The sequence below is a fragment of the Culex quinquefasciatus genome, chromosome 2 (genome assembly GCF_015732765.1).
Source record: "Culex quinquefasciatus strain JHB chromosome 2, VPISU_Cqui_1.0_pri_paternal, whole genome shotgun sequence".
NCBI lineage: Eukaryota > Metazoa > Arthropoda > Insecta > Diptera > Culicidae > Culex > Culex quinquefasciatus.
The window spans coordinates 82607697-82633884 of NC_051862.1; the positions used below are offsets into that span (position 1 = coordinate 82607697).

Below are 26188 nucleotides of genomic sequence, written 5' to 3' on the forward strand. Positions count from 1 at the left end.
CATACATTTAAGTGAGACCCGGCTACAAAAAAGTAAATAAATGTCACTTAAGTGGTCATAGCTCGAGACAGGGTTGCCAGATCTTCAATGTTTTAGACTCGTTGAAAAGGTCTTTCAATTACCTTACCAACCATGGGTCGGATGATGGATCCGGACATTGTTTACATACATTTAAGTGAGATCCGGCTACAAAAAAGTACATAATTATCACTAAAGTGGTTGTAACTCAAGACAGGGTTGCCAGAATATCAATGATTTGGACTCGTTGGAAAGGTCTTTTAATTACCTAACTAACGATGTATAACACGATGATGTTTGGTTCAGTTTACTGCCATTTATTCAACTTCCGAAAATAGGCGAAAACACGTTTTTAAACATAATTTTTGAACTACTTATCGAAACTTCAAACAATTCAATAGCACCGTACACACATACACACAGACATTTGTTCAGTTTTCGATTCTGAGTCGATATGTATACATCAAGGTGGGTTTTCGAGCTTTAAATAAAAAGTTCAATTTTAGAGCAGGATTATAGCCTTACCTCAGTGAGGAAGGCAAAACACCAAATTTTTATAGCTAGATTTTTCGAAGAAAAAACTGTGAACGGCCATGATCAATATTTTTTCTGATTTTCTGCTCTACAACTTTGTAAAACAGTTAGAAAAAACACGACATTTTAACATTAACACTGGAACGCCCAACGCATGTCCAACTTACACGGACGCCCAAGCCTCCCAAAAAAGTTGGAACGGTAACTTCAACTCGCTGGTTCTCGGGCATTACTCAACCAATCGGGACGATTCTTGTTTCCAGTGATTTGTAAGAATGTCTAGATGATCCTAAAATTTTGCAGAACTTGATTTGAACAAATCTGTAATTTCTGCGACCGAAAACATCGTTCCACCTTTTTTAAAACGACTGCCTCCGCGGAATTTTTGGCGAATTTTTTTTTACACGCGAAAAAAAAAGTTGGAACGATGTTTTTGATTGCAAAAATTACATATTTGATGAAATTAAATTCTGCAAAGTTCTAGAATCATCAAGACATCTTAACAAATCACTGGAAAGAAGAATCATCTTGATTGGTTGAGTTATGCCCGAGAACCATTGAGTTGAAGTTACCGTTCCAACTTTTTTGGAGCCTTGGGCGTTGGAATGTTAAAATAATGTTCTAAATGAAAAATAAACCTTCTGACAAATAAAACAAATTTGTTAATTTTGACAATTTTGACAATTTTGACAATTTTGACAATTTTGACAATTTTGACAATTTTGACAATTTTGACAATTTTGACAATTTTGACAATTTTGACAATTTTGACAATTTTGACAATTTTGACAATTTTGACAATTTTGTCAATTTTGACAATTTTGACAATTTTGACAATTTTGACAATTTTGACAATTTTGACAATTTTGACAATTTTGACAATTTTGACAATTTTGACAATTTTGACAATTTTGACAATTTTGACAATTTTGACAATTTTGACAATTTTAAAAATTTTAAAAATTTTGACAATTTTGACAATTTTGACAATTTTGACAATTTTGACAATTTTGACAATTTTGACAATTTTGACAATTTTGACAATTTTGACAATTTTGACAATTTTGACAATTTTGACAATTTTGACAATTTTGACAATTTTGACAATTTTGACAATTTTGACAATTTTGACAATTTTGACAATTTTGACAATTTTGACAATTTTGACAATTTTGACAATTTTGACAATTTTGACAATTTTGACAATTTTGACAGTTTTGACAATTTTGACAATTTTGACAATTTTGACAATTTTGACAATTTTGACAATTTTGACAATTTTGACAATTTTGACAATTTTGACAATTTTGACAATTTTGACAATTTTGACAATTTTGACAATTTTGACAATTTTGACAATTTTGACAATTTTGACAATTTTGACAATTTTGTCAATTTTGACAGTTTTGACAATTTTGACAATTTTGACAATTTTGACAATTTTGACAATTTTGACAATTTTGACAATTTTGACAATTTTGACAATTTTGACAATTTTGACAATTTTGACAATTTTGACAATTTTGACAATTTTGACAATTTTGACAATTTTGACAATTTTGACAATTTTGACAATTTTGACAATTTTGACAATTTTGACAATTTTGACAATTTTAAAAATTTTGACAATTTTGACAATTTTGACAATTTTGACAATTTTGACAATTTTGACAATTTTGACAATTTTGACAATTTTGACAATTTTGACAATTTTGACAATTTTGACAATTTTGACAATTTTGACAATTTTGACAATTTTGACAATTTTGACAATTTTGACAATTTTGACAATTTTGACAATTTTGACAATTTTGACAATTTTGACAATTTTGACAATTTTGACAATTTTGACAATTTTGACAATTTTGACAATTTTGACAATTTTGACAATTTTGACAATTTTGACAATTTTGACAATTTTGACAATTTTGACAATTTTGACAATTTTGACAATTTTGACAATTTTGACAATTTTGACAATTTTGACAATTTTGACAATTTTGACAATTTTGACAATTTTGACAATTTTGACAATTTTGACAATTTTGACAATTTTGACAATTTTGACAATTTTGACAATTTTGACAATTTTGACAATTTTGACAATTTTGACAATTTTGACAATTTTGACAATTTTAAAAATTTTAAAAATTTTGACAATTTTGACAATTTTGAGAATTTTGACAATTTTGACAATTTTGACAATTTTGACAATTTTGACAATTTTGACAATTTTGACAATTTTGACAATTTTGACAATTTTGACAATTTTGACAATTTTGACAATTTTGACAATTTTGACAATTTTGACAATTTTGACAATTTTGACAATTTTGACAATTTTGACAATTTTGACAATTTTGACAATTTTGACAATTTTGACAATTTTGACAATTTTGACAATTTTGACAATTTTGACAATTTTGACAATTTTGACAATTTTGTCAATTTTGACAATTTTGACAATTTTGACAATTTTGACAATTTTGACAATTTTGACAATTTTGACAATTTTGACAATTTTGACAATTTTGACAATTTTGACAATTTTGACAATTTTGACAATTTTGACAATTTTGACAATTTTGACAATTTTGACAATTTTGACAATTTTGACAATTTTGACAATTTTGACAATTTTGACAATTTTGACAATTTTGACAATTTTGACAATTTTGACAATTTTGACAATTTTGACAATTTTGACAATTTTGACAATTTTGGCAATATCTATACAAAACAAATGTGTTTTTTATGGAGCGTGAAGCTTTGACTAGCAATAATAAATTAACTGATGTTAGATTTGAAAAGGCGTAAAGATTTTTTTTTTTCAAATTAAACATTGCTCCCAATTGAATACCTCACCCATCAGTGACACCCCATTACTTTAGCGGTCCCATTGGTTCATAAATAAAGATTTTAATATTAAGATAAAACCGGAAAATAAGGCTGGGATTTCCCGTCACACTCAACGCCACCCAAGAAAAGAAGAAAACCAGCACCACTCGTCGATATCTCATTACAGGAGGTGGCGTGAGTCAAGTGGCTGATTTCCTCCCTAAAAAAAACAACCTGAATGGTACACGTGGCAAATCGGGAGAGAAAACGAGGTAATCTTCACCACACCGGATATCAGGCCTGAAAGGTTACGCAATCTGAAGCGGAATTTGTTGGAGAAAATTTTGTTAGAAAAATAAGAAATGTTAGGAGTTGGCATACCATCGGAAAATTACACTTTCATCAAATTAAATCATTGTTTCCGAAGCATTATGTCAAAACTCCAACTAAAACTGGCAACAATTGCCAGCAAACAAAAAAACAAGACAAACCGACAGCAATAATTAGCGAACAGAAAAGCAATTCTTTCTCCGTCCGAAATTTACACGTAATTCCTGGCCGGCGAACGTGAGCAAGATACTTAATGAGCGTTCCTCACACTTTCTCGAATCTCACTCTCACTCCAGCGTACGAATCACTAATTCACATTTCATCTCACCATCGTCGTCGGAGCCTGGTCAGCAGTTTTTTTCCCCTTGACTTTTTCTGTTTTTTTTTCTGAGAAAAAAAAACGTCCAGGACGACGACGAGTGGCCACATCCGCAGCATATTATCTTATCTTAATTCTCGAAACCCGAAATTGCAATAACTTTCGAGCGCACGCGGGCACGACTTTCGCAGTTAATAAAAATGAAGCTTTCTGACGTGATTTGCCAGCGAAAAGGGGGCAGGACGCGCCCAGGATGTGACGTTTTTTGGCGACTTTTCGGCCAGCACGTAGCATTCATTTGAAAAGTTTGTCCTTGCCTGGGGCGAAGGGGGGAGCTGGACGGAATGACAAACAAACTGGTGTAGTGTTGGAATTGCACCGGGGACATCCAGATGGTGTTTGATCATCATTGGAATGAATTGTCCAAAATTTCAGATTTGAAAACTCATTTTTGAATTATAAATTGAACCATTGTTCAAACAGATGATTGCATTTGTGCTTACCATTTTGCGAGGTTCATAATTTTCCCTTCGAAATCTTGGTAGAATTTGAAGTTACAAGATCAAACGAGCTTATAAAATTATACTTTTAAATTTTACATTTTATTAGTTTTTATTCCTTCAAGCGCAATATTTCTGTAACCCCCTCCTCCCCTTTGTCTCGCTTTTCCTATACTCATCACATGCAATGTCATGCTTGCTCAGTTTTTAAAGTTTCGAATATTGTAAAAAACATCAAAATGGACACCCATAAATCATAAAAATCACACAAAATAAAAAAGTATAAAAATTTAAATTATGAGCCATTGTTTCAACATTTTAATTTAAAAAAAGTGTTTTAAAATGCATTATACACCTGTCCAGTTGTTTTGCCATCATTAGTTTCCAAAATACCTAAGTATTGACAAAAATTTTATTTTATGCGAAACATAAAATTTTTCGTTCATAAAAATTTTAAACATTTTTAAACAACCCCTGACATGCTAAATATGATTATCAATGCAGAAAATGCATTTTAGATTGTTCAGTTGGTAATACTTTTATTTTCATGGACATTTAGAAGATTTTTGGAATTTTGTTTTGCCCTCTGATTTTTCAGATCAATTTCAAAGGGGGTGACATAAACTTTGAAATATATTTGCAACGGCCTTATGCACCTTATGTAATTTTTCCACAAACGTTAAGAATTCGTTTTTTTTTTGTTTGGTATCATTTTACTTAGGATCACGGATTTTACTTTAGCATAATAAAAAACGTTATTAAATTCACCTTTAGGCGGTTGATGCCTTCCTCGCATGCATTAAGTGAATACACTACACAGCCTCAAAAAAGTGTATAAATAATACAAAAAATCTGTGATCCGGCCTCAAAAAAGTGTATTGAAAACACTAAAGTACTAATAACTTATAATAGGGCTGCCAGATCTTCAATCTTTTGAACTCGTTGGAAAGGTCTTTTGATTACCTATCCAACGATGGGTAACACTAAAGTGCTCATAACTTTTGATAGGGTTGTCAGATCTTCAATGTGTTGGACACATTGGAAAGGTCCTTCAAATACCTTTCTTAAAATGTATAGCATGACGGGTATTCTTACAAAAACCAGTACCACCCTTTTTACAATCTTCCGATGTTTAGCTTAAATCGTTTTTGCCTTCCTCACTGAGGTAAGGCTATAATCCTGCTCTAAAAATGAACTTTTTATCAAAAGCTCGAAGACCCATCTTCATATATACATATCGACTCAGAATCGAAAACTGAACAAATGTCTGTGTGTGTGTATGTGTGTGTGTGTGTATGTATGTATGTGTTCAAAAATCTTGCCAAGTTTTCTCAGCACTGGCTGAACCGATTTAGATCGAACCAGTTGCATTCGACTTGGTTTAGGGTCCCATACATCGCTATTGAATTGTTTGAAGTTTCGATAAGTAGTTCAAAAGTTATGTATAAAAATGTGTTTTTACATATATCCGGATCTCAATTATATGCATGTAAACGATGTCCGGATCCATCATCCGACCCATCGTTGGTTAGGTAATCAAGAGACCTTTCTAACGAGTCCACAACATCGAAGATCTGGCAACTCTGTCTCGAGTTATGACCACTTAAGTGATATTTATGTACTTTTTTGAAGCCGGGTCTCACTTAAATGCATGTACACGATGTCCGGATCCATCATCCGACCCATCGTTGATTAGATAATCAAGAGACCTTTCCAACGAGTCCACAACATTGAAGATCTGGCAACCCTGTCTCGAGTTATGACCACTTAAGTGATATTTATGTACTTTTTTGAAGCCGGATCTCACTTAAATGTATGTAAACGATGTCCGGATCCATCATCCAACCCATCGTTGGTTAGGTAATCGAGAAACCTTTCCAACGAGTCCATATAATTGAAGATCTGGCAACCCTGTCTCGAGTTATGACCACTTAAGTGATATTTATGTACTTTTTTGAAGCCGGATCTCACTTAAATGTATGTAAACGATGTCCGGAACCATCATCCGACCCATCGTTGGTTAGGTAATCAAGAGGCCTTTCCAACGAGTCCACATAATTGAAGATCTGGCAACCCTGTCTCGAGTTATGACCACTTAAGTTATATTTATGTACTTTTTTGAAGCCGGATCTTACTTAAATGTATGTAAACGATGTCCGGATCCATCATCCGACCCATCGTTGGTTAGGTAATTAAGAGACCTTTCTAACGAGTCCGCATAATTGAAAATCTGGCAACCCTGTCTCGAGTTATGACCACTCAAGTGATATTTATGTACTTTTTTGAAGCCGGATCTTACTTAAATGTATGTAAACGATGCCCGGATCCATCATACGATCCATTGTTGGTAAGGTAATCAAGAGACCTTTCCAACGAGTCCACAACATCGAAGATCTGGCAACCCTGTCTCGAGTTATGACCACTTAAGTGATATTTATGTACTTTTTTGAAGCCGGGTCTCACTTAAATGCATGTAAAAGATGTCCGGATCCATCATCCGACCCATCGTTGATTAGATAATCAAGAGACCTTTCCAACGAGTCCACAACAATGAAGATCTGGCAACCCTGTCTCGAGTTATGACCACTTAAGTGATATTTATATACTTTTTTGAAGCCGGATCTTACTTAAATGTATGTAAACGATGTCCAGATCAATCATCCGATCCATTGTTGGTTAGGTTATCAAGAGACCTTTCCAACGAGTCCACAATATCGAAGATCTGGCTACCCTGTCTCAAGTTATGACCACTTAAGTGATATTTATGTACTTTTTTGAAGCCGGATCTCACTTAAATGTATGTAAACGATGTCCGGATCCATCATCCAACCCATCGTTGGTTAGGTAATCGAGAAACCTTTCCAACGAGTCCATATAATTGAAGATCTGGCAACCCTGTCTCGAGTTATGACCACTTAAGTGATATTTATGTACTTTTTTGAAGCCGGATCTCACTTAAATGTATGTAAACGATGTCCGGATCCATCATCCGACCCATCGTTGGTTAGGTAATTAAGAGACCTTTCTAACGAGTCCGCATAATTGAAAATCTGGCAACCCTGTCTCGAGTTATGACCACTCAAGTGATATTTATGTACTTTTTTGAAGCCGGATCTTACTTAAATGTATGTAAACGATGCCCGGATCCATCATACGATCCATTGTTGGTAAGGTAATCAAGAGACCTTTCCAACGAGTCCACAACATCGAAGATCTGGCAACCCTGTCTCGAGTTATGACCACTTAAGTGATATTTATGTACTTTTTTTAAGCCGGGTCTCACTTAAATGCATGTAAAAGATGTCCGGATCCATCATCCGACCCATCGTTGATTAGATAATCAAGAGACCTTTCCAACGAGTCCACAACAATGAAGATCTGGCAACCCTGTCTCGAGTTATGACCACTTAAGTGATATTTATATACTTTTTTGAAGCCGGATCTTACTTAAATGTATGTAAACGATGTCCAGATCAATCATCCGATCCATTGTTGGTTAGGTTATCAAGAGACCTTTCCAACGAGTCCACAATATCGAAGATCTGGCTACCCTGTCTCAAGTTATGACCACTTAAGTGATATTTATGTACTTTTTTGAAGCCGGATCTCACTTAAATGCATGTAAACGATGTCCGAATCCATCATCCGACCCATCATTGGTTAGGTAATCAAGAGACCTTCCCAACGAGTCCACATAATTGAAGATCTGGCAACCCTGTCTCGAGTTATGACCACTTAAGTGATATTTATGTACTTTTTTGAAGCCGGATCTCACTTAAATGTATGTAAACGATGTCCGAATCCATCATCCGACCCATCTTTGGTTAGGTAATCGAGAGACTTTTCCAAAGAGTCCACATAATTGAAGATCTGGCAACCCTGTCTCGAGTTATGACCACTTAAGTGATATTTATGTACTTTTTTGAAGCCGGATCTCACTTAAATGCATGTAAACGATGTCCGGATCCATCATCTTACCCATCATTGGTTAGGTAATCGAGAGACTTTTCCAACGGGTCCACATAATTGAAGATCTGGCAACCCTGTCTCGAGTTATGACCACTTGAGTGATATTTATGTACTTTTTTGAAGCCGGATCTCACTTAAATGTATGTAAACGATGTCCGAATCCATCATCCGACCCATCTTTGGTTAGGTAATCGAGAGACTTTTCCAAAGAGTCCACATAATTGAAGATCTGGCAACCCTGTCTCGAGTTATGACCACTTAAGTGATATTTATGTACTTTTTTGAAGCCGGATCTCACTTAAATGCATGTAAACGATGTCCGAATCCATCATCCGACCCATCATTGGTTAGGTAATCAAGAGACCTTCCCAACGAGTCCACATAATTGAAGATCTGGCAACCCTGTCTCGAGTTATGACCACTTAAGTGATATTTATGTACTTTTTTGAAGCCGGATCTCACTTAAATGTATGTAAACGATGTCCGAATCCATCATCCGACCCATCTTTGGTTAGGTAATCGAGAGACTTTTCCAAAGAGTCCACATAATTGAAGATCTGGCAACCCTGTCTCGAGTTATGACCACTTAAGTGATATTTATGTACTTTTTTGAAGCCGGATCTCACTTAAATGCATGTAAACGATGTCCGGATCCATCATCTTACCCATCATTGGTTAGGTAATCGAGAGACTTTTCCAACGGGTCCACATAATTGAAGATCTGGCAACCCTGTCTCGAGTTATGACCACTTGAGTGATATTTATGTACTTTTTTGAAGCCGGATCTCACTTAAATGTATGTAAACGATGTCCGAATCCATCATCCGACCCATCTTTGGTTAGGTAATCGAGAGACTTTTCCAAAGAGTCCACATAATTGAAGATCTGGCAACCCTGTCTCGAGTTATGACCACTTAAGTGATATTTATGTACTTTTTTGAAGCCGGATCTCACTTAAATGCATGTAAACGATGTCCGGATCCATCATCTTACCCATCATTGGTTAGGTAATCGAGAGACTTTTCCAACGGGTCCACATAATTGAAGATCTGGCAACCCTGTCTCGAGTTATGACCACTTGAGTGATATTTATGTACTTTTTTGAAGCCGGATCTCACTTTAATGTATGTAAACGATGTCCGGAACCATCAACCGACCCATCGTTGGTTAGGTAATCAAGAGACCTTTCCAACGAGTCCACATAATAGAAAATCTGGCAACCCTGTCTCGAGTTATGACAACTTAAGTTATATCTGTGTACTTATTTTTCTGGACCTTAAAAAAATAGCTGAAATATGTGTCCAAACCACTCATATTACCCATTGTTGGTAAAAAGTGAGGAAGGCATCAACCACACAGGTGGATTAAGTTAGTTTTTTAGCATAACTTTTGAAATACTTTTCTTAACTTCAAAATATTAACTAGGGTAAGACCCCAAGACGAATCGAATGAGACGAAAACAGTCCAAATTGGTTCAGGCAGTCCAGAGATAATCGAGTGCATATTTTGTTGGTGCACGGACTCACATCCAAACACACGCACAGACATTTGTTCAGAATTTGATTCTGAGTCGATAGGTATACGTGTAGGTGGTTCTACGAGGTCGAATAAAGAAGTTCATTTTTCGAGTGATTTTTTAGCCTTTCCTCTTAAGGTAACAAAGGAAATAAAAATATTAAAATTAAAAATGATGTCCTTTCAAACGAGTTTAAACGGTTCATTATCCTTAGCTTGACTCAACAGTGATTTAAAATTAATATTTATTTTTCAGTTGAAATTACGCAGTACAGTGAAATAAGAGTAAATCTTCTTGATTATCTGAAAAGATATGATTTTGAACAAAATTAAGCTTTTCAAAACATTCTCACTCACCTCCATGAATGTTTCCAAATCAATTGGCGTGAAGCCATCCGTAAAGACCACATGGTTTTGAGCATGAAACAATAGCAGCTGCAGCATTTTTTGCTCCGGAATCGGCAGCTTCGCCCACGACGTGTTGTAGATTTCACTGATGAGCTGGTCGTTCTTAGGAGAATGAAAGAATCTCATGTTATATCATTACATGAGATATAATAAAGTGGTTTATGAATGATCCCTTACTGATTGATCAATTCTTACCTTACTTGTTATCAATGATCCTAGAAAGCATGCTATACCCAACTGATAGATAGCACACATTATAAAGAGAAATCCTGGATACCAAATTTCATCAACCTTTAAAATTAAGCAAAAAAAATTCTTAAAGTATCACACACAAAACAAAGAATACTAACTGTTGTCAACACGTAAAGACAAGACACTGCTTCTGCGATCAAGCATCCAAAATTTAAGAAAAATCCTGCTTTCATTAAATCATCTAAATTGATCTTGTATCTAAAAAAATAATTTCTTTTATTTCTCTTTTTATTTTATTTTAGCATTCCTTACCTGGTGTGCTCGACGTGAATTTCGACCAACTCTTTCAACAATTTTTGGCGTACAACCATGTTTTCTTTGTCACACAATTCACTCAATTTGGCCAAATAAATCATAATCACTTCGATTTGACCCATGGCGTTCATAATCAGGTTGAACAGAACCAAATCCGACGATAAAATTGCTCCCACGGCAAATAACATTTGCAGCGCCTGGTAGGCAAAATTTATCAAATATCCCGTCCATGTGCCACGATTCACTTCCGGGACTAAAAATCCGTAAGGCAGTTCAAACTGACGTTTTGCCACGGAAATCGAGATGGAAAAAAGTATTGTGAAAATTCCAATCATGGAATATGCGCGTTTCAGAATTTCCACCGAGGCTTTGCAGTAGAACGCTGTTTTCGTGAGACTTTCGCGCACTTTTGCAAATTTGGCAGGATTTTCAAAACGTTTTAGATTGTACTGTTGAAGCTCGGCAACGGTTGAACTGGTGAAAACGAATACTTTAATGCCGCACTACAATTTAAGGAGAAATCTTTGATTTTACATTACTATCATAAAAAAATCACAAATTACCTGCACACCGATGCTGAAGGTCACAAAGCTGAATGTTACACTAATTAAGTCACCCCATCCGTCCGCAATGCTCCAAATTCCAAACCCGAGAAAAATCACGAAATCAATCATGGAAAAGGCAAACCTTGGATTCAAACGTGTATAATTGGGATCGAAGCGATCAATGCCGATCGCATTGGCGTATTTCGTTGTTAAAACACACGCGTTTTTGAATAGTTTAATGATTCCTCCACCTAAATATCAGAAGGTATAGCGACCGTCACTATAGCTTTTTTTTATCTCGAGCTTGCCAACAAGAGCATTCTCTTCCTATGGGTAATTCTCCGCCAACTCACACAGCAGTTGCCCCGACCCCTCTTCGATTTGCGTGAAACTTTGTCCTAAGGGGTAACTTTTGTCCCTGATCACGAATCCGAGGTCCGTTTTTTGATATATCGTGACGGAGGGGCGGTACGACTCCTTCCATTTTTGAACATGTGAAAAAAGAGGTGTTTTTCAATAATTTGCAGCCTGAAACGGTGATGAGATAGAAATTTGGTGTCAAAGGGACTTTTGTGTAAAATTAGACGCCCGATTTGATGGCGTACTCAGAATTCCGAAAAAAACGTATTTTTCATCGAAAAAAACACTAAAAACGTTTTGAAAATCCTCCCATTTTCCGTTACTCGACTGTAATTTTTTTTAGAAAATGTCATTTTATGGGAAATTTAATGTGCTTTTCGAATCTACATTGACCCAGAAGGGTAATTTTTTCATTTAGAACAAAATTTTTCATTTTAAAATTTCGTGTTTTTTCTAATTTTGCAGGGTTATTTTTTAGAGAGTAACAATGTTCTACAAAGTTGTAGAGCAGACAATTACAAAAAATTTCATATATAGACATAACGGGTTTGCTTATAAACATCACGAGTTATCGCGATTTTACGAAAAAAAAGTTTTGAAAAAGTTACTTTTTGCGTTTCTCTTTGTTTCGTCGTCCGTGTCTGTCGCGGGTGACCATGAACGGTCATGATCGATGACGACCAACTTTTTCAAAACTTTTTTTCGCAAAATCGCGATAACTCGTGATGTTTATGAGCAAACCCGTTATGTCTATATATCAAAATTTCTGTAATTGTCTGTTCTACAATTTTGTAGAACATTGTTACACTCTAAAAAATAATCCTGCAATGTTAGAAAAAACACGAAATTTTAAAATTAAAAATTTTGTTCTAAATGAAAAATGACCCTTCTGGGTCAATGTAGATTAAAAAACAACATTAAATTTCCCATAAAATTACATGTTCCAAAATTTTTTACAGTCAAGTAACGGAAAATGGGAGAATTTTTAAAACTCGATGAAAAATACGTTTTTTCGGAATTCTGAGTACGCCATCAAATCGGGCATCTAATTTTACATAAAAGACCCTTTGACACCAAATTTCTATCTCATCGCCGTTTCAGGCTGCAAATTATTGAAAAACACCTCTTTTTTCGCATGTTCAAAAATGGAAGCCTCGAATCGTGATCAGGGACAAAAGTTACCCCTTAGAACAAAGTTTCACGCAAATCGAAGAGGGGTCGGGGCAACTGCTGTGTGAGTTGGCGGAGAATTACCCTTTGACATCTTTTGATACGATGGAACGGCTTCGAGATACAGCTATATTTAATTTACGAAATGCAAAAATATTTTTAAAAAACTTACGCTTTTCTCAACTGTCATTATCGAGTGAAACAGGCTCCATGTACACAAAAATGGCCTACAAAAGCGTAGGATATCATGTCTACAAAGTTTCATTGAAATCGAAGAGGGTCCGGTACAACCGGTTCACTTTTTGGCATGGAATTGCTCTATTATCAAATGACAAATTGTCACTTTTTAAGATTTATTTTTTATAAAATAATATTTGATCCTGTTGGACAGATAAACTTTTTAAGCTGTTCAATTCTTAAAACTAAACACAAATCTCATCAATTTCCCGAAACATTAATCATGGTGGCGTGCCAAATCAACTTCTCATAATTGAATTATCTGGCCAATTTACGTCATTCCTGCATTTAACGGTGGAGGAGGCAAGGAGGTCTTGAATGGTGAGAAACTATTCGCACGTGAGCGATCGACCCGATTCGTGGCAAACTTCCGCCCCAACCGAACACCAATTTTCCCCAAGCCGCCTGGAAGGAGCAAAAGTTAATGATAGACATTTATTTATTGACAGACGGGCGCCTCTTTTGCCGCCAACTCCTGAGGGGGCTTTTCCGTAAGTTTTCCTCGCTCCCCTAGGGTCATCAAGGTGATTGGAGGAGGGGTTTTGCAAGCCAAGATAATTGCGGTAATTTATTTCAAGAAATTATAGCGCATCACTGGCAGGTGTGTGCGTGCGTGCATGCCCGGGGATTCCAGCAGTTTAACTATCAATAATCCAACCGATTAATATAGAGCAACTAATAGGCCTTGGAGAGCCTCCCCCGTAATTGCTCAATTTCCGATCGACAAAAGACCAAACGTGTGTGCAAGGAATTTTGAGCAAACAAGCCTCTTTGTAGATTGCAACACCTTTGGTTGAGCGAATAAATGGTCCTATTTTGGTGCGTTTTACGATTGCTGATGGTCGTAAAATTGGTGTTCCTGAAGGGTGATGAAAAAGTCGTCGTTTTTTTGGTAGTCAAAGAGTGAAACTTTTTTTTGTGGAGTATGCAGTAAAAACATACACAGAAAACGGGAGCGAAGTTTATGGAAGAAGTAGATCTCACATGGAATATTACTAGAATATTGAGCATAATTTAAATTAAACAAAACTTTAACCATTGAACAGTGTTTGGAATCGCAAAATTAAATTTTAACTTCTTTATTTGACTTCCTAGCCAAATGGTGTCTTCGGGAGAGTTGTTGTACTTGATAAGGGCTATCTTTTGAAGTTGTTGACATACAGGGGTCACCCTTCCACGGTGTCAAATAAATTCTAACTTTGTTGGATAATGTTTTAAGGCTTTGGTGTCTTCGGCAAAGTTGTAGAAAAGCAACTGTCATGAAAGATTGTTTAACATGACATATTTCTATATCTTGATCTACATGAGACATATGCCATTTTTGCAAAAAAAAAAGGTGATGGTGATCAATGTATGTAGATTAGTAAGGTAAGGCGGGTTTTGAAGCAGTCAAAATAGTTAGTAGGCACGAAACCAGGATTTTATATGGAGATTTTCAGAAAAGTGAAAATTTGACTATTTTCCGGGCAAATTTCACCGGATTTTTTGCTATGGGGTTGTTAAGCATGCCAAACTGACCCGGAACATGCTTTTAAAACACAAAAAAAAATTCAACTAAACGCGTTTTTCGGTTCAATGTGGCATGCTTAACAACCACACATAAAAAATCCGATGAAATTTTGCCGGAAAATGGTCAAATTTTCACTTTTCTGAAAATCTCCATATAAAATCCGAGTTTCGTGCTAACAATTTTGAAAGCTGGGAATTCCCGCCTTACCTTATCTAATCTGCAAAACTTGGATGGTGATAACTCTAAAGGTTAGCATTTTAGCAGCCTTCTATGCTCTGAAGAGTTTGTTTATGGTATAAAATCACACGTTTTTGCCGAAGACACCAAACTGCATCACTAACTTGAAATTGATGAAAATGCATATGGGACATTTATGCGATCAGCGGCAGTAAATGTGTTGAGCTTTTGTTGAGGAGTTATAACTATTTGTGATTTTGAGTCTTTTTTAAGTTGCTATGTTTTCAAAATTTCGCAAAAACCGAACAAAGCATCTGAAAGTAGGTACAGTATGGCCCATAAAAAGTGCGACATATGCATTTTTTCACAGAAAAAGTGGTGCCATTCTTAAATTTATTTAACAATCAGATTTTTTATGTATTATGGTGTTAGTTTAGTATGTTTTGAAGATATCGTCGTGATAGTGTTTTGCAGTTCACCAAAACTGGGTACAGGCGGTCTACAATTATGAATGTATTTTTGGAACGATATTTACCCTAATTAAATAATTTTTATTTCAAAAACGAAACAGTTTAAAATATCCAACTATGTGCCGAGAGCATCATTAGAAGTCCTTCTAAAATACGCCCAATCAAGAAGTTTTTTTAATTTTGTTAAAATTGGTAATTTGTGTGAAAAATGCCATTTTGGTTATTATTTTGTGTGATTCTGTCGAAATAAATCAATAACTTAAAACCGTTGTCGATGGCTCAAAAGCGTACCCAGCGGCTTTATATTGTTAAAAGTCACATCAGAGCATCTGTTAGTATCAATTACAATCATTAGTAGCATTTATTTTTTGCGTTGAAACATTGCAGGCTCCAAAAAATCCCAAAAAATGATGCATTTTTAGAATCGGGATATTTTTGAAAAGTTCACTATTTTACTATAAATGGTAAATAGAATGCGTAAAATTCGGTGGAACTAACTCTTACAACTCTCAAAAACAGTAACCTTGAAGGCTGTATACTTTTTAGTCCATAAAAATACCATAATAGGCTATCCAGATCGACCAACATGAAAAAAAGTATGTTTTTCTTTATATGGCCTGGGCGTAGAGCAAATTGGCAAATTTATAATTTTCAATGAGCTATAACTTATTGTATGCTAAGGGAATAGTTTTAAATGCATTGATTGTTTGTTTTGAACCTATTCAACATGTACACGTGCTACATACATCATAAATAGTAAAAATAGTCCCGATTCACACCTAATAACAATGTCGCATTTTTTATGGGCCATACTGTACACACTTTCATCAACATTTCTTGGAAATATCTTCGTGTCTATCGGTATTTGTGGTATTTGTAGATATCTCGATTTGAATTGGACAGTTTTTTTTATCAATTTATTTATAATTTTTACACGGAATCTTATTATAAACGAAGTGATAATCGGTAAACTTACGGGTAATTTGATTCATGCTTATGGAAAATACATTATTTATGTACATGTCCATTTCTTTAAATATTTTTTTCGAACGTTTCAGAAATTTCATATAATTTTGTCTAAACAACGATAAAGATTGAACTTTGGTTGCTGAGATACAGCGTGTAAAAGAAAATGATACAGAAAAATTGGAGTTTTCTGAGTCTAACCTCCAACCCAAACTAATGCACAGTGGGCGAAATGGAACCCAAAATCGGACTTAATTGAACGCGGCTGGTTCCCTGGTATGAATAATACTGTTTCTAATGTAAAAAAACCGGGGAATCGATTGGTGATGGTTTCATCCACCGCACGAAACGGCAAAGGGTCCATTTTGCCCCAATTCCCCATTTTTTAACATTTTTTCTTGAAAATCGGTCTGTATTTAGAGCGGAGGCTTTATGCGGCCTTCCAAAATGCACTTAACTTATGTGAAAATGTCCCAGGAATCCAGTAAAAATAACCACTTGCACCGCAAAAATCATCTAGGGTCCATTTAACCCCGATTCTGCTATAAAAGCACTTTTGGCTGTTTTCAAATCTTAGGTCAGATTTTAAAAATCTGAAAATATTTTTATCGTAAAGATCAGACAATTTTACATAAGAATGACGATTTGCACTTGAATGTTTGACACATTTATGTTGATATAGAAATTAAACTAAATAAAAAGATTGAAGAATCACTGTTGGGCCAATTTTCCCAAAAGCAGAATAAACTGCCTTTCACATACATTTAATTTTTATCAACATAAATGTGTCAAACTATCAAGTGCAAATCGTCATTCTTATGTAAAATTGTCTGATCTTTACGATAAAAATATTTTCAGATTTTTAAAATCTGACCTAAGATTTGAAAACAGCCAAAAATGCTTTTATAGCGGAATTGGGGTTAAATGGACCCTAGATGATTTTTGCGGTGCAAGTGGTTATTTTTACTGGATTCCTGGGACATTTTCACATAAGTTAAGTGCATTTTGGAAGGCCGCATAAAGCCTCCGCTCTAAATACAGACCGATTTTCAAGAAAAAATGTTAAAAAATGGGGAATTGGGGCAAAATGGACCCTTTGCCGTTTCGTGCGGTGGATGAAACCATCACCAATCGATTCCCCGGTTTTTTTACATAAGAAACAGTATTATTCATACCAGGGAACCACCCGCGTTCAATTAAGTCCGATTTTGGATTCCATTTCGCCCACTGTGTAATGGTTCAAATTTTAATGTTAAAATGTGAAACGTTCGTGAAATTTTTTGATCTTTTCGGAAACAAGATATTTTTTAAAATTGGGATTCAGGACTATCATTTCAAATGAGTCAAATGTCCTTTTGAAATGTTTTTCTTGGTTCTCAAACATTCAAAATATATTTTTTTCGAAGAGATCAGATTACTTTTTTCTGTTAAAACACATTAAAGAATAAATCAACCTGTTGTAGTAGATAGTAAAGTAAAAAATCCTGAATTTTTTTGCACGGGTTGTTTTTCTAAGTAGTCCAAACTATGACTTTTCTGAAAAGACTAATTCGATCAGAAAATCCCTTCACAAGATAAGGACTTTCGAATATTTTCATAGCGCTCAGGCTGGTACAAATTTTGTTTAAAGTTTTTGTCAAAATTCCGGGAATCCCCGGAATCCCGGGATATTTTTTAAAATGGACCTTGAAACAATTTTTCAATACATTCGCTTTGTATTTCTAGCTTGAAATCATAGATTTATATGATTACCATCAACTGGTTTTAATCTAAAATACAATATGAACAGGGACACTAATATACAGATAGTTAATATTTTTATTTTTGTATTAACGAGCTGTGGTTTTTAAGTCAACCATATTTTTTTTCTAATTTATTCAGAATAAATAAGCGTCTAATATTTAGATTTATCGTAAAACGGGGTGACTTTGATAGCCGGGGTGGCTTTGATAGGTTTACGATTTTTCTGCAGAACGAAGTTATAATTATGGTTTAGAATCATACTAACCGTGGTAGAGAAGTGTTCAAAGGACCTCAAAAAGAACTTTTCATAAAATTTTGAAAAGTTTAAAAAGTTAGTTAACTATTGATAAGAAAATGTTGATGAAAGTCATTATTTTAAGCTTCTCAAAGTGTCATGATTTTCTCAATGAACATGATTTTGAATCGGAAAACGGAATGCATTTTTGGATTCTTTGGACAATTTTCCACTGGGAAAAGGTTAAATAAGTTTGTAAATTATGAATAATATTTGTTTCAAACACAATAGAAATTTTCAAACTTATAGGTTTTTTCAGTTGAACACATTTAATGACAAATGTGAAAACTCGTGATTCGTGCTACGAATTAAGTATCAAATGCAATATAAATTTTATGAACAAAACTAGTTTTAACAAATGTCACGGAAAATTTCGACTTTTTAACAATTTTATATAAAAGCTTATGAACTTACTCAACTAATTATTACCATTGTTTTTTTTTCTTAAAAACTATATCAGATACTTTAGTGATGGTACAATTAAAGTTTGAACATCTTAAATATGATTTCAACAAGAAAAACTATTGATAGTCACCCTGGAATGTAAAATAAGAATTTTTAAGGTAATTATTTTTCTAAACACAATTGAAAAAACTTTTTTTTTCCAATATAGTGCATGGAACTTGTTGGGCTAATCTTGAGAAAAACCTAACCTGTTTGAAAATATTCCAAAAACAAATTGAAATCCTATAAAAATCACCCCGGTTTACGGTATTTTGTTTTTATTTACTTTTTAATGACTAGAAAAGCTTAACAATATGTTTTTTGTGTTTTTATCTTTAATAGTGTCTGAATCAAAAAAAAAAGTAACTGAAGGAAATTTCATCTAGTCTATTTAAATTGCATATAAGTTTAGAATGAAGTTAATGAATTTAATCAGATAAAGTTCGGTTCTTGTTTTAACCAAAATTAATTAAAAAAATATTAAAACATTGGGAAGAAAACACGGGTTCAAATGTCGCCTTTACTGAACATCTAAACCTGTTGAAGTAAAAGCCATTGGGTTCCGGGATAAAAACAGTCCTATTTGCTATGGTCGTCAACGTCTATTTCGCAACACACAAAGTCATTCCAACATTTTTATGTATTCTCAAGAGTGGAAACTTTTGCCAGGACACGCACTTCTGTTCACTTTCTGTGCTGTGTGTTATGTACTAATCAAAATGCTAGAAGCCAAAAGAGATCCATCTTGTTTCGCTTCCTTCGTTGGTTGGTTTTGGGTCCTTTGGCTATGCTTTCCAGGGCGCGCCGCACATTATATCCATCACTGTTCCACGCCGGGAAGGTCGTCTAGCGGAGACTCGGTCCACGGTGGGTTTAACTTTATTGAAATTCAGAGTTTAATTTTGTTTTCAATGTTGAAAGAGCTTTAAATAATAGGAAGAATATACTACTCTTTAACATCACTAGGGATTGTCTTAATTTCGTTGAAAAAAAAAAAAAGATCTGCTTCAGTCTAGATTGCTTTTTGTACAAGAGGAAAAATTAATTCAATGAAAAACACCATGCAATTATTTAATTTTATTTCGATCCAAGGCCCACCATGCCCGTTGGGGTGGTTGGGTTTGTTTCCGCCCCTTTATTTCATCCTCGGCGGGATTTCGGTGCGTAGGAGGCGTTTCCATTAATTGTTTATGTGATGTTTTGCGGGTGCGTGAGCAAGCACACGTACAGAAACCCTCCCCCCAATTGTGAATTTGACACGTGGCCAAATCATCCCCGCACAGGTACACTGGTTCCTAAATCATTTCGACCAGACCAACTTGGCCGATTGACGACTAGATGGCGCTAACTTTTTGTAAATGTAAATAGCATAAATTCAGGCGTGAGGTGTAGGAAACCCCACCACAAGCCAATCATGAACGCGCCCGGTGGTCAGAACATATCAATTAAGGGGAAACCACCGTAATGCATTAGGGCTTGGGTTTGGGGCCAAGTGGCCAAGTTGTGGGCCTTGCACCGAAACGGAGGTGCCAATTAAATTGTTTAGTCGCCACCGTGGCTGGGCCGGTCGTCGCCAGTTATGCGCCCCTGGATTGCTGCAGCAGTTCGTGTGGCGTGATTTAGCTCTGATGGCCAACTTGGATGCGAATTAAAAACATCGATGGGCGCCACCCTGACTCGAGGGGTAGTTGGGGTAAGCTGGATACTGAAATACTTGATACTAAAATTACTAAATACTAAATACTAAATACTAAATACTAAATACTAAATACTAAATACTAAATACTAAATACTAAATACTAAATACTAAATACTAAATACTAAATACTAAATACTAAATACTAAATACTAAATACTAAATACTAAATACTAAATACTAAATACTAAATACTAAATACTAAATACTAAATACTAAATACTAAATACTAAATACTAAATACTAAATACTAAATACTAAATACTAAATACTAAATACTAAATACTAAATACTAAATACTAAATACTAAATACTAAATACTAAATACTAAACACTAAATACTAAATACTAAAAACTAAATACTAAATACTAAATACTAAATACTAAATACTAAATACTAAATACTAAATACTAAATACTAAATACTAAATACTAAATACTAAATACTAAATACTAAATACTAAATACTAAATACTAAATACTAAATACTAAATACTAAATACTAAATACTAAATACTAAATACTAAATACTAAATACTAAATACTAAATACTAAATACTAAATACTAAATACTAAATACTAAATACTAAATACTAAATACTAAATACTAAATACTAAATACTAAATACTAAATACTAAATACTAAATACTAAATACTAAATACTAAATACTAAATACTAAATACTAAATACTAAATACTAAATACTAAATACTAAATGATAAATACTAAATACTAAATACTAAATACTAAATACTAAATACTAAATACCAAATACTAAATACTAAATACTAAATACTAAATACTAAATACTAAATACTAAATACAACAAACAAATCACACCCCACATCCCAAAACCTCACAAACAAAAATGTCGACCTGGAAGCTATAATCAAATGAGCGTGCAAAAACTGCATTCACCGGGAGAGTCTGGCCGGAAGGGAACCTGCAATAAAGCATTTTATTCCGCTGCCGAGAGGACCAAAGGCTAATACCTGGGCAATTAGCGAAATTAAAACCGGTGAAAAGTTTGACTCCGTGGCGGCTGTTTGGCGCGAGCGGTATTGAGGAGTTTTTCGATTTATCGCCAAACGATGATGAAACTTTTGTGGTTTTTTATTTGGATTGAAATTTGACATAAATATTGTAAAAAACACCCCATTCAATTGACAAACAATATTGCTTTATAAAATCATAAAATCATAAAATCATAAAATTATAAAATAATTAAATCATAAAATCATAAAATCATAAAATCATAAAATCATAAAATCATAAAATCATAAAATCATAAAATCATAAAATCATAAAATCATAAAATCATAAAATCATAAAATCATAAAATCATAAAATCATAAAATCATAAAATCATAAAATCATAAAATCATAAAATCATAAAATCATAAAATCATAAAATCATAAAATCATAAAATCATAAAATCATAAAATCATAAAATCATAAAATCATAAAATCATAAAATCATAAAATCATAAAATCATAAAATCATAAAATCATAAAATCATAAAATCATAAAATCATAAAATCATAAAATCATAAAATCATAAAATCATAAAATCATAAAATCATAAAATCATAAAATCATAAAATCATAAAATCATAAAATCATAAAATCATAAAATCATAAAATCATAAAATCATAAAATCATAAAATCATAAAATCATAAAATCATAAAATCATAAAATCATAAAATCATAAAATCATAAAATCATAAAATCATAAAATCATAAAATCATAAAATCATAAAATCATAAAATCATAAAATCATAAAATCATAAAATCATAAAATCATAAAATCATAAAATCATAAAATCATAAAATCATAAAATCATAAAATCATAAAATCATAAAATCATAAAATCATAAAATCATAAAATCATAAAATCATAAAATCATAAAATCATAAAATCATAAAATCATAAAATCATAAAATCATAAAATCATAAAATCATAAAATCATAAAATCATAAAATCATAAAATCATAAAATCATAAAATCATAAAATCATAAAATCATAAAATCATAAAATCATAAAATCATAAAATCATAAAATCATAAAATCATAAAATCATAAAATCATAAAATCATAAAATCATAAAATCATAAAATCATAAAATCATAAAATCATAAAATCATAAAATCATAAAATCATAAAATCATAAAATCATAAAATCATAAAATCATAAAATCATAAAATCATAAAATCATAAAATCACAAAATCATAAAATCATAAAATCATAAAATCATAAAATCGTAAAAAAAATCGTGAAACTTTGTCCTTAGAAGTCCCTGATCACGAATCCAAGCTCTGTTTTTCGATAACTCGAGACGGAGAGGTGGTACGGCTCCTTTCATTTTTAAACATGTGAAAAATGACGTATTTGGATTTTTTTTGTCAAAAGGACTTTTATTTTAAATTGGACGAATTTTTCATCAAAAAAAAAAAAAACGCCAAATTGTTTTAAAAACTTGCCATTTTCGTTTCTCAAATAAACATTTTTTGGGACATGTCATATTGTTGAAAATTGAATGTACTTTTCGAATCTGTAATAACCCAGAAGGGTTATTCATTATTAAAAAAAAATATCAAACATCAAAATTTCAGTGGAAATAGAGCACTACTCAATTGACTGCAATTCAAAATTCAAATTCAATCGAAAGCAATTTAAAAAGTACTTTTTCCTACGACTATTTAGATCAATCATGTTTGGACTCTTTCAAAATATATATATTTTTTTTTTTTTTTTGAAAATTCGTTGTGGCCTTCGGCGAAACTTTGCGTCAATAAATTGAAAACTAATGATTGCAATGGCTTGGCTATTAACTTATTATTTATTTATTTTTTGTTCTGAAATAAACCTTTTTTTTTTTTAAACCCACACCAATATATGCTATAAATTATACAATATAAATAAGATGAGAGTGATAGTTAAAATTGAAAGTGTCAATGAAATAAAGAAAATGTTTTTGTTTTTAGGTAAAAATGTATTTTTGTCAACAATATCATATGTACAATGTTAGGTTAAATTACAAAAAAAAACTGATTTCTCATCAATTCTTGATCTTCTTAACTGTGTTGAACTGATGACTCAGCTTATGCTTCTCGAGGTGATCCTTGCGTCCAAACACTTTGCTGCAAATATCACAACCATGGGGAGCTTTCCCGTGTTTCAGCGCCAGATGCCGTTCCATGTCGAACTCGTGCATAAACCGCTTAGGACACCCATCGACTCTGCAGGCAAACGGTTTATTCTCCGTCGAATGTCGCTCCCGATGCTTCTCCATCTCTTCCAACAGGTCGAACCGCTTGCCGCAAATCTCACAACCGTGAGCCTTGATCCCTGTGTGATGGGTGTTGGCATGCTGCCGGAGGCCTCGCTGGCTTCGGAAGTTCCTTTTGCACTTGTCGCAGTAGAATTCTCCCGGGATGACCGCACCACGTGGCAACGTGATCTTTCTGCCACGTGCCTTTTTAACTTGAGCCTGGGGGTTGGCTGCGTCGATTGCTGAATCGACGATTTCTCCTGATGATTCTGACGAAGCTTCCGAAGATGCTGGTGACGGAGAGCGGCTTTGCTCGTTATCGGATTGATCTATTGTCATCAACGAGGGTAATGAGGGCACAGCAGTGCCTTCGACTTCCGTTATTGCGACTTCTTTAGGATCTTCAGTTGACTCCACAAAGCTGATCGAAACCATTGTTGGCAGATGTAACTCATTGCTAGCGGAGACATCCTCTGCCAAGTGCAGCAAATCGTTATCTTTAAGCTCGTCGTCGTAGAATGAGAGTCCGAACTTTGCCATCGTTTTCAGGTCGAAAGTCATTATGCTGGATAGTGGTTAAGTTGGGTGCACTGTAAGACTTGTGATGGTTGTGTGATGAAGGTATGCTCTGGCAAACAGGTTTTATACAAAACCGATTGAGATACCTAGTAGATATGGTCTACATTCTGCCTGGCCCGTTGGGTACCTACTATGTACTTCTTGCACCTATACGAATGCTTAGTACCTATTTAAAAAAATTACAATTGATTGTAAGAATTTGCTTACGACAACATATACACAAAATAAACCTTAATCTTAATATTCATGAAATTTCTCTATGCTACGTTTGATCGAACGATCTTTTCATCAAAAACTAATAAAAAAACATCTGAGATAAACTATTCAAGGCAAATGAAATCTTCATAAATTCCCCTAGGTTATTTCTTCACTATCGCTTCCAAAATCGATTGATGTCCTTAAATTGAAAACAAGCCACCATCCATCACACGTGTCGTCGTCCCTCACCCATAGCTCACGCTGTCTTGACTCCATAATCACCTCCCTCCTCCCCCTCGCTCAAACGCAAAATCCAATAATTCACCATTCACGCACTGTTAACCCCTAAACAGGACTCGAATTATGTGCCCTGACAGGCGACATTAACAATACACTGACAGTCGTCGTCGCGGTGGAAAAACTGCACAGAAAAAAAACACAATCTCATTTGGTATTCTTGCTTCGCAATGTATTACGGATGTCCTTCGCGTCCCGGGGACAACTTCTACCTGCTTTTTCATTCTTCTTACATTCACATAAAATGTACTTACTCAAATTACATGAGATGTGACTTTCATTGTTTTTTTCTGTTCTCCAACTGTCACGACTAATGTGTGTCACCACCCGAAAAAAGGGCAAGTTAATTAAAATTTGAGACGCACTCTCATCGAAAGAGAGAAAAAGAAAGACCATTTCACCATTTAATTAAAATTATGTTAATTTCGGATGTGTCCGGCATCGCCAAAAAAATGGAACTCATTCCGGAACTTCCGATTATTCCCGCGACGACCGTTGTCCGAACTTGGAGTTGGGAGATGACTTGCGTCCTCTTTCGAGGAAGTCACGAGGCTGCTTGTTATCTGCAGGATTAATTGGTGACAAGCAATTTGTCAAATTTATTGACTTGGAAATGAAATTTGGTTGGACTACAATGTGGCAGCGGGTTTATGAGCTTTAAAATTTGGTTAATTGAAGACCAATCAATGTTATGTTAAAAAGAAATTAACTTTCAAATGCCATTAATTTAGATTTGACTACTTTTAGCAACAAAATAATAAGTAAATGAGTAATTCTTTACGAAATCGGCCGATTTCGACCATTTTTATTTTTTGTATTTTTGTATTTGGTTCAAACTTTATGGGGGCCTTCCCTATGACCAAATATGCTATTTAGTGTCATTGGTTCACCCATACAAGTCTCCATACTAATTTGCCTGCTGTTCATACAAGAGGACTATTGAGAAAAAATAGGAACACGGAAAATAATTTCCAAGTTTTTAGCTAACATTTTCTCACAAAAACCCAATTTCCCAAAATACGTAGTCTTTGATTTTCGAGATGTTTTGATATGTTTTAGGGGACAAAAACCTTCAACTTTTGAGCTATAGAGAAGTATGGTCGAAAAATCTGCCGCCAAGTTATTAATTTGAAAATAAAGTGAGGCCGTTGCAAATATTTTTTGAAGTTTATGTCCCTCGGCTCTGATCAAAGTCGAGGAGGGACAAAAAATTAAAAAAAATATAAAAATTTAAGTTACAGGCCTAGGTTTCAACATTTGGATGAAAAAAGTGTTTTAAA

The 26188-nt window shown here is 33.9% G+C and overlaps 1 protein-coding gene across 1 annotated transcript; it reads right to left on the reverse strand.

Moving 5' to 3' along the window:
- Positions 1-23621: 23621 nt before the first annotated feature.
- Positions 23622-24395, reverse strand: LOC6033436 (zinc finger and BTB domain-containing protein 49). Its single transcript, XM_001843833.2, has one exon. It carries the CDS (start codon positions 24393-24395, stop codon positions 23622-23624), a length of 774 nt encoding a protein of 257 aa, XP_001843885.2.
- Between the last annotated feature and the right edge of the window lie 1793 nt (positions 24396-26188).

Coding starts and splice junctions, on each gene's coding strand:
- LOC6033436 (XM_001843833.2), bottom strand. CDS start 24,395: ATGACTTTCGACCTGAAAACGATGGCAAAGTTCGGACTCTCATTCTAC.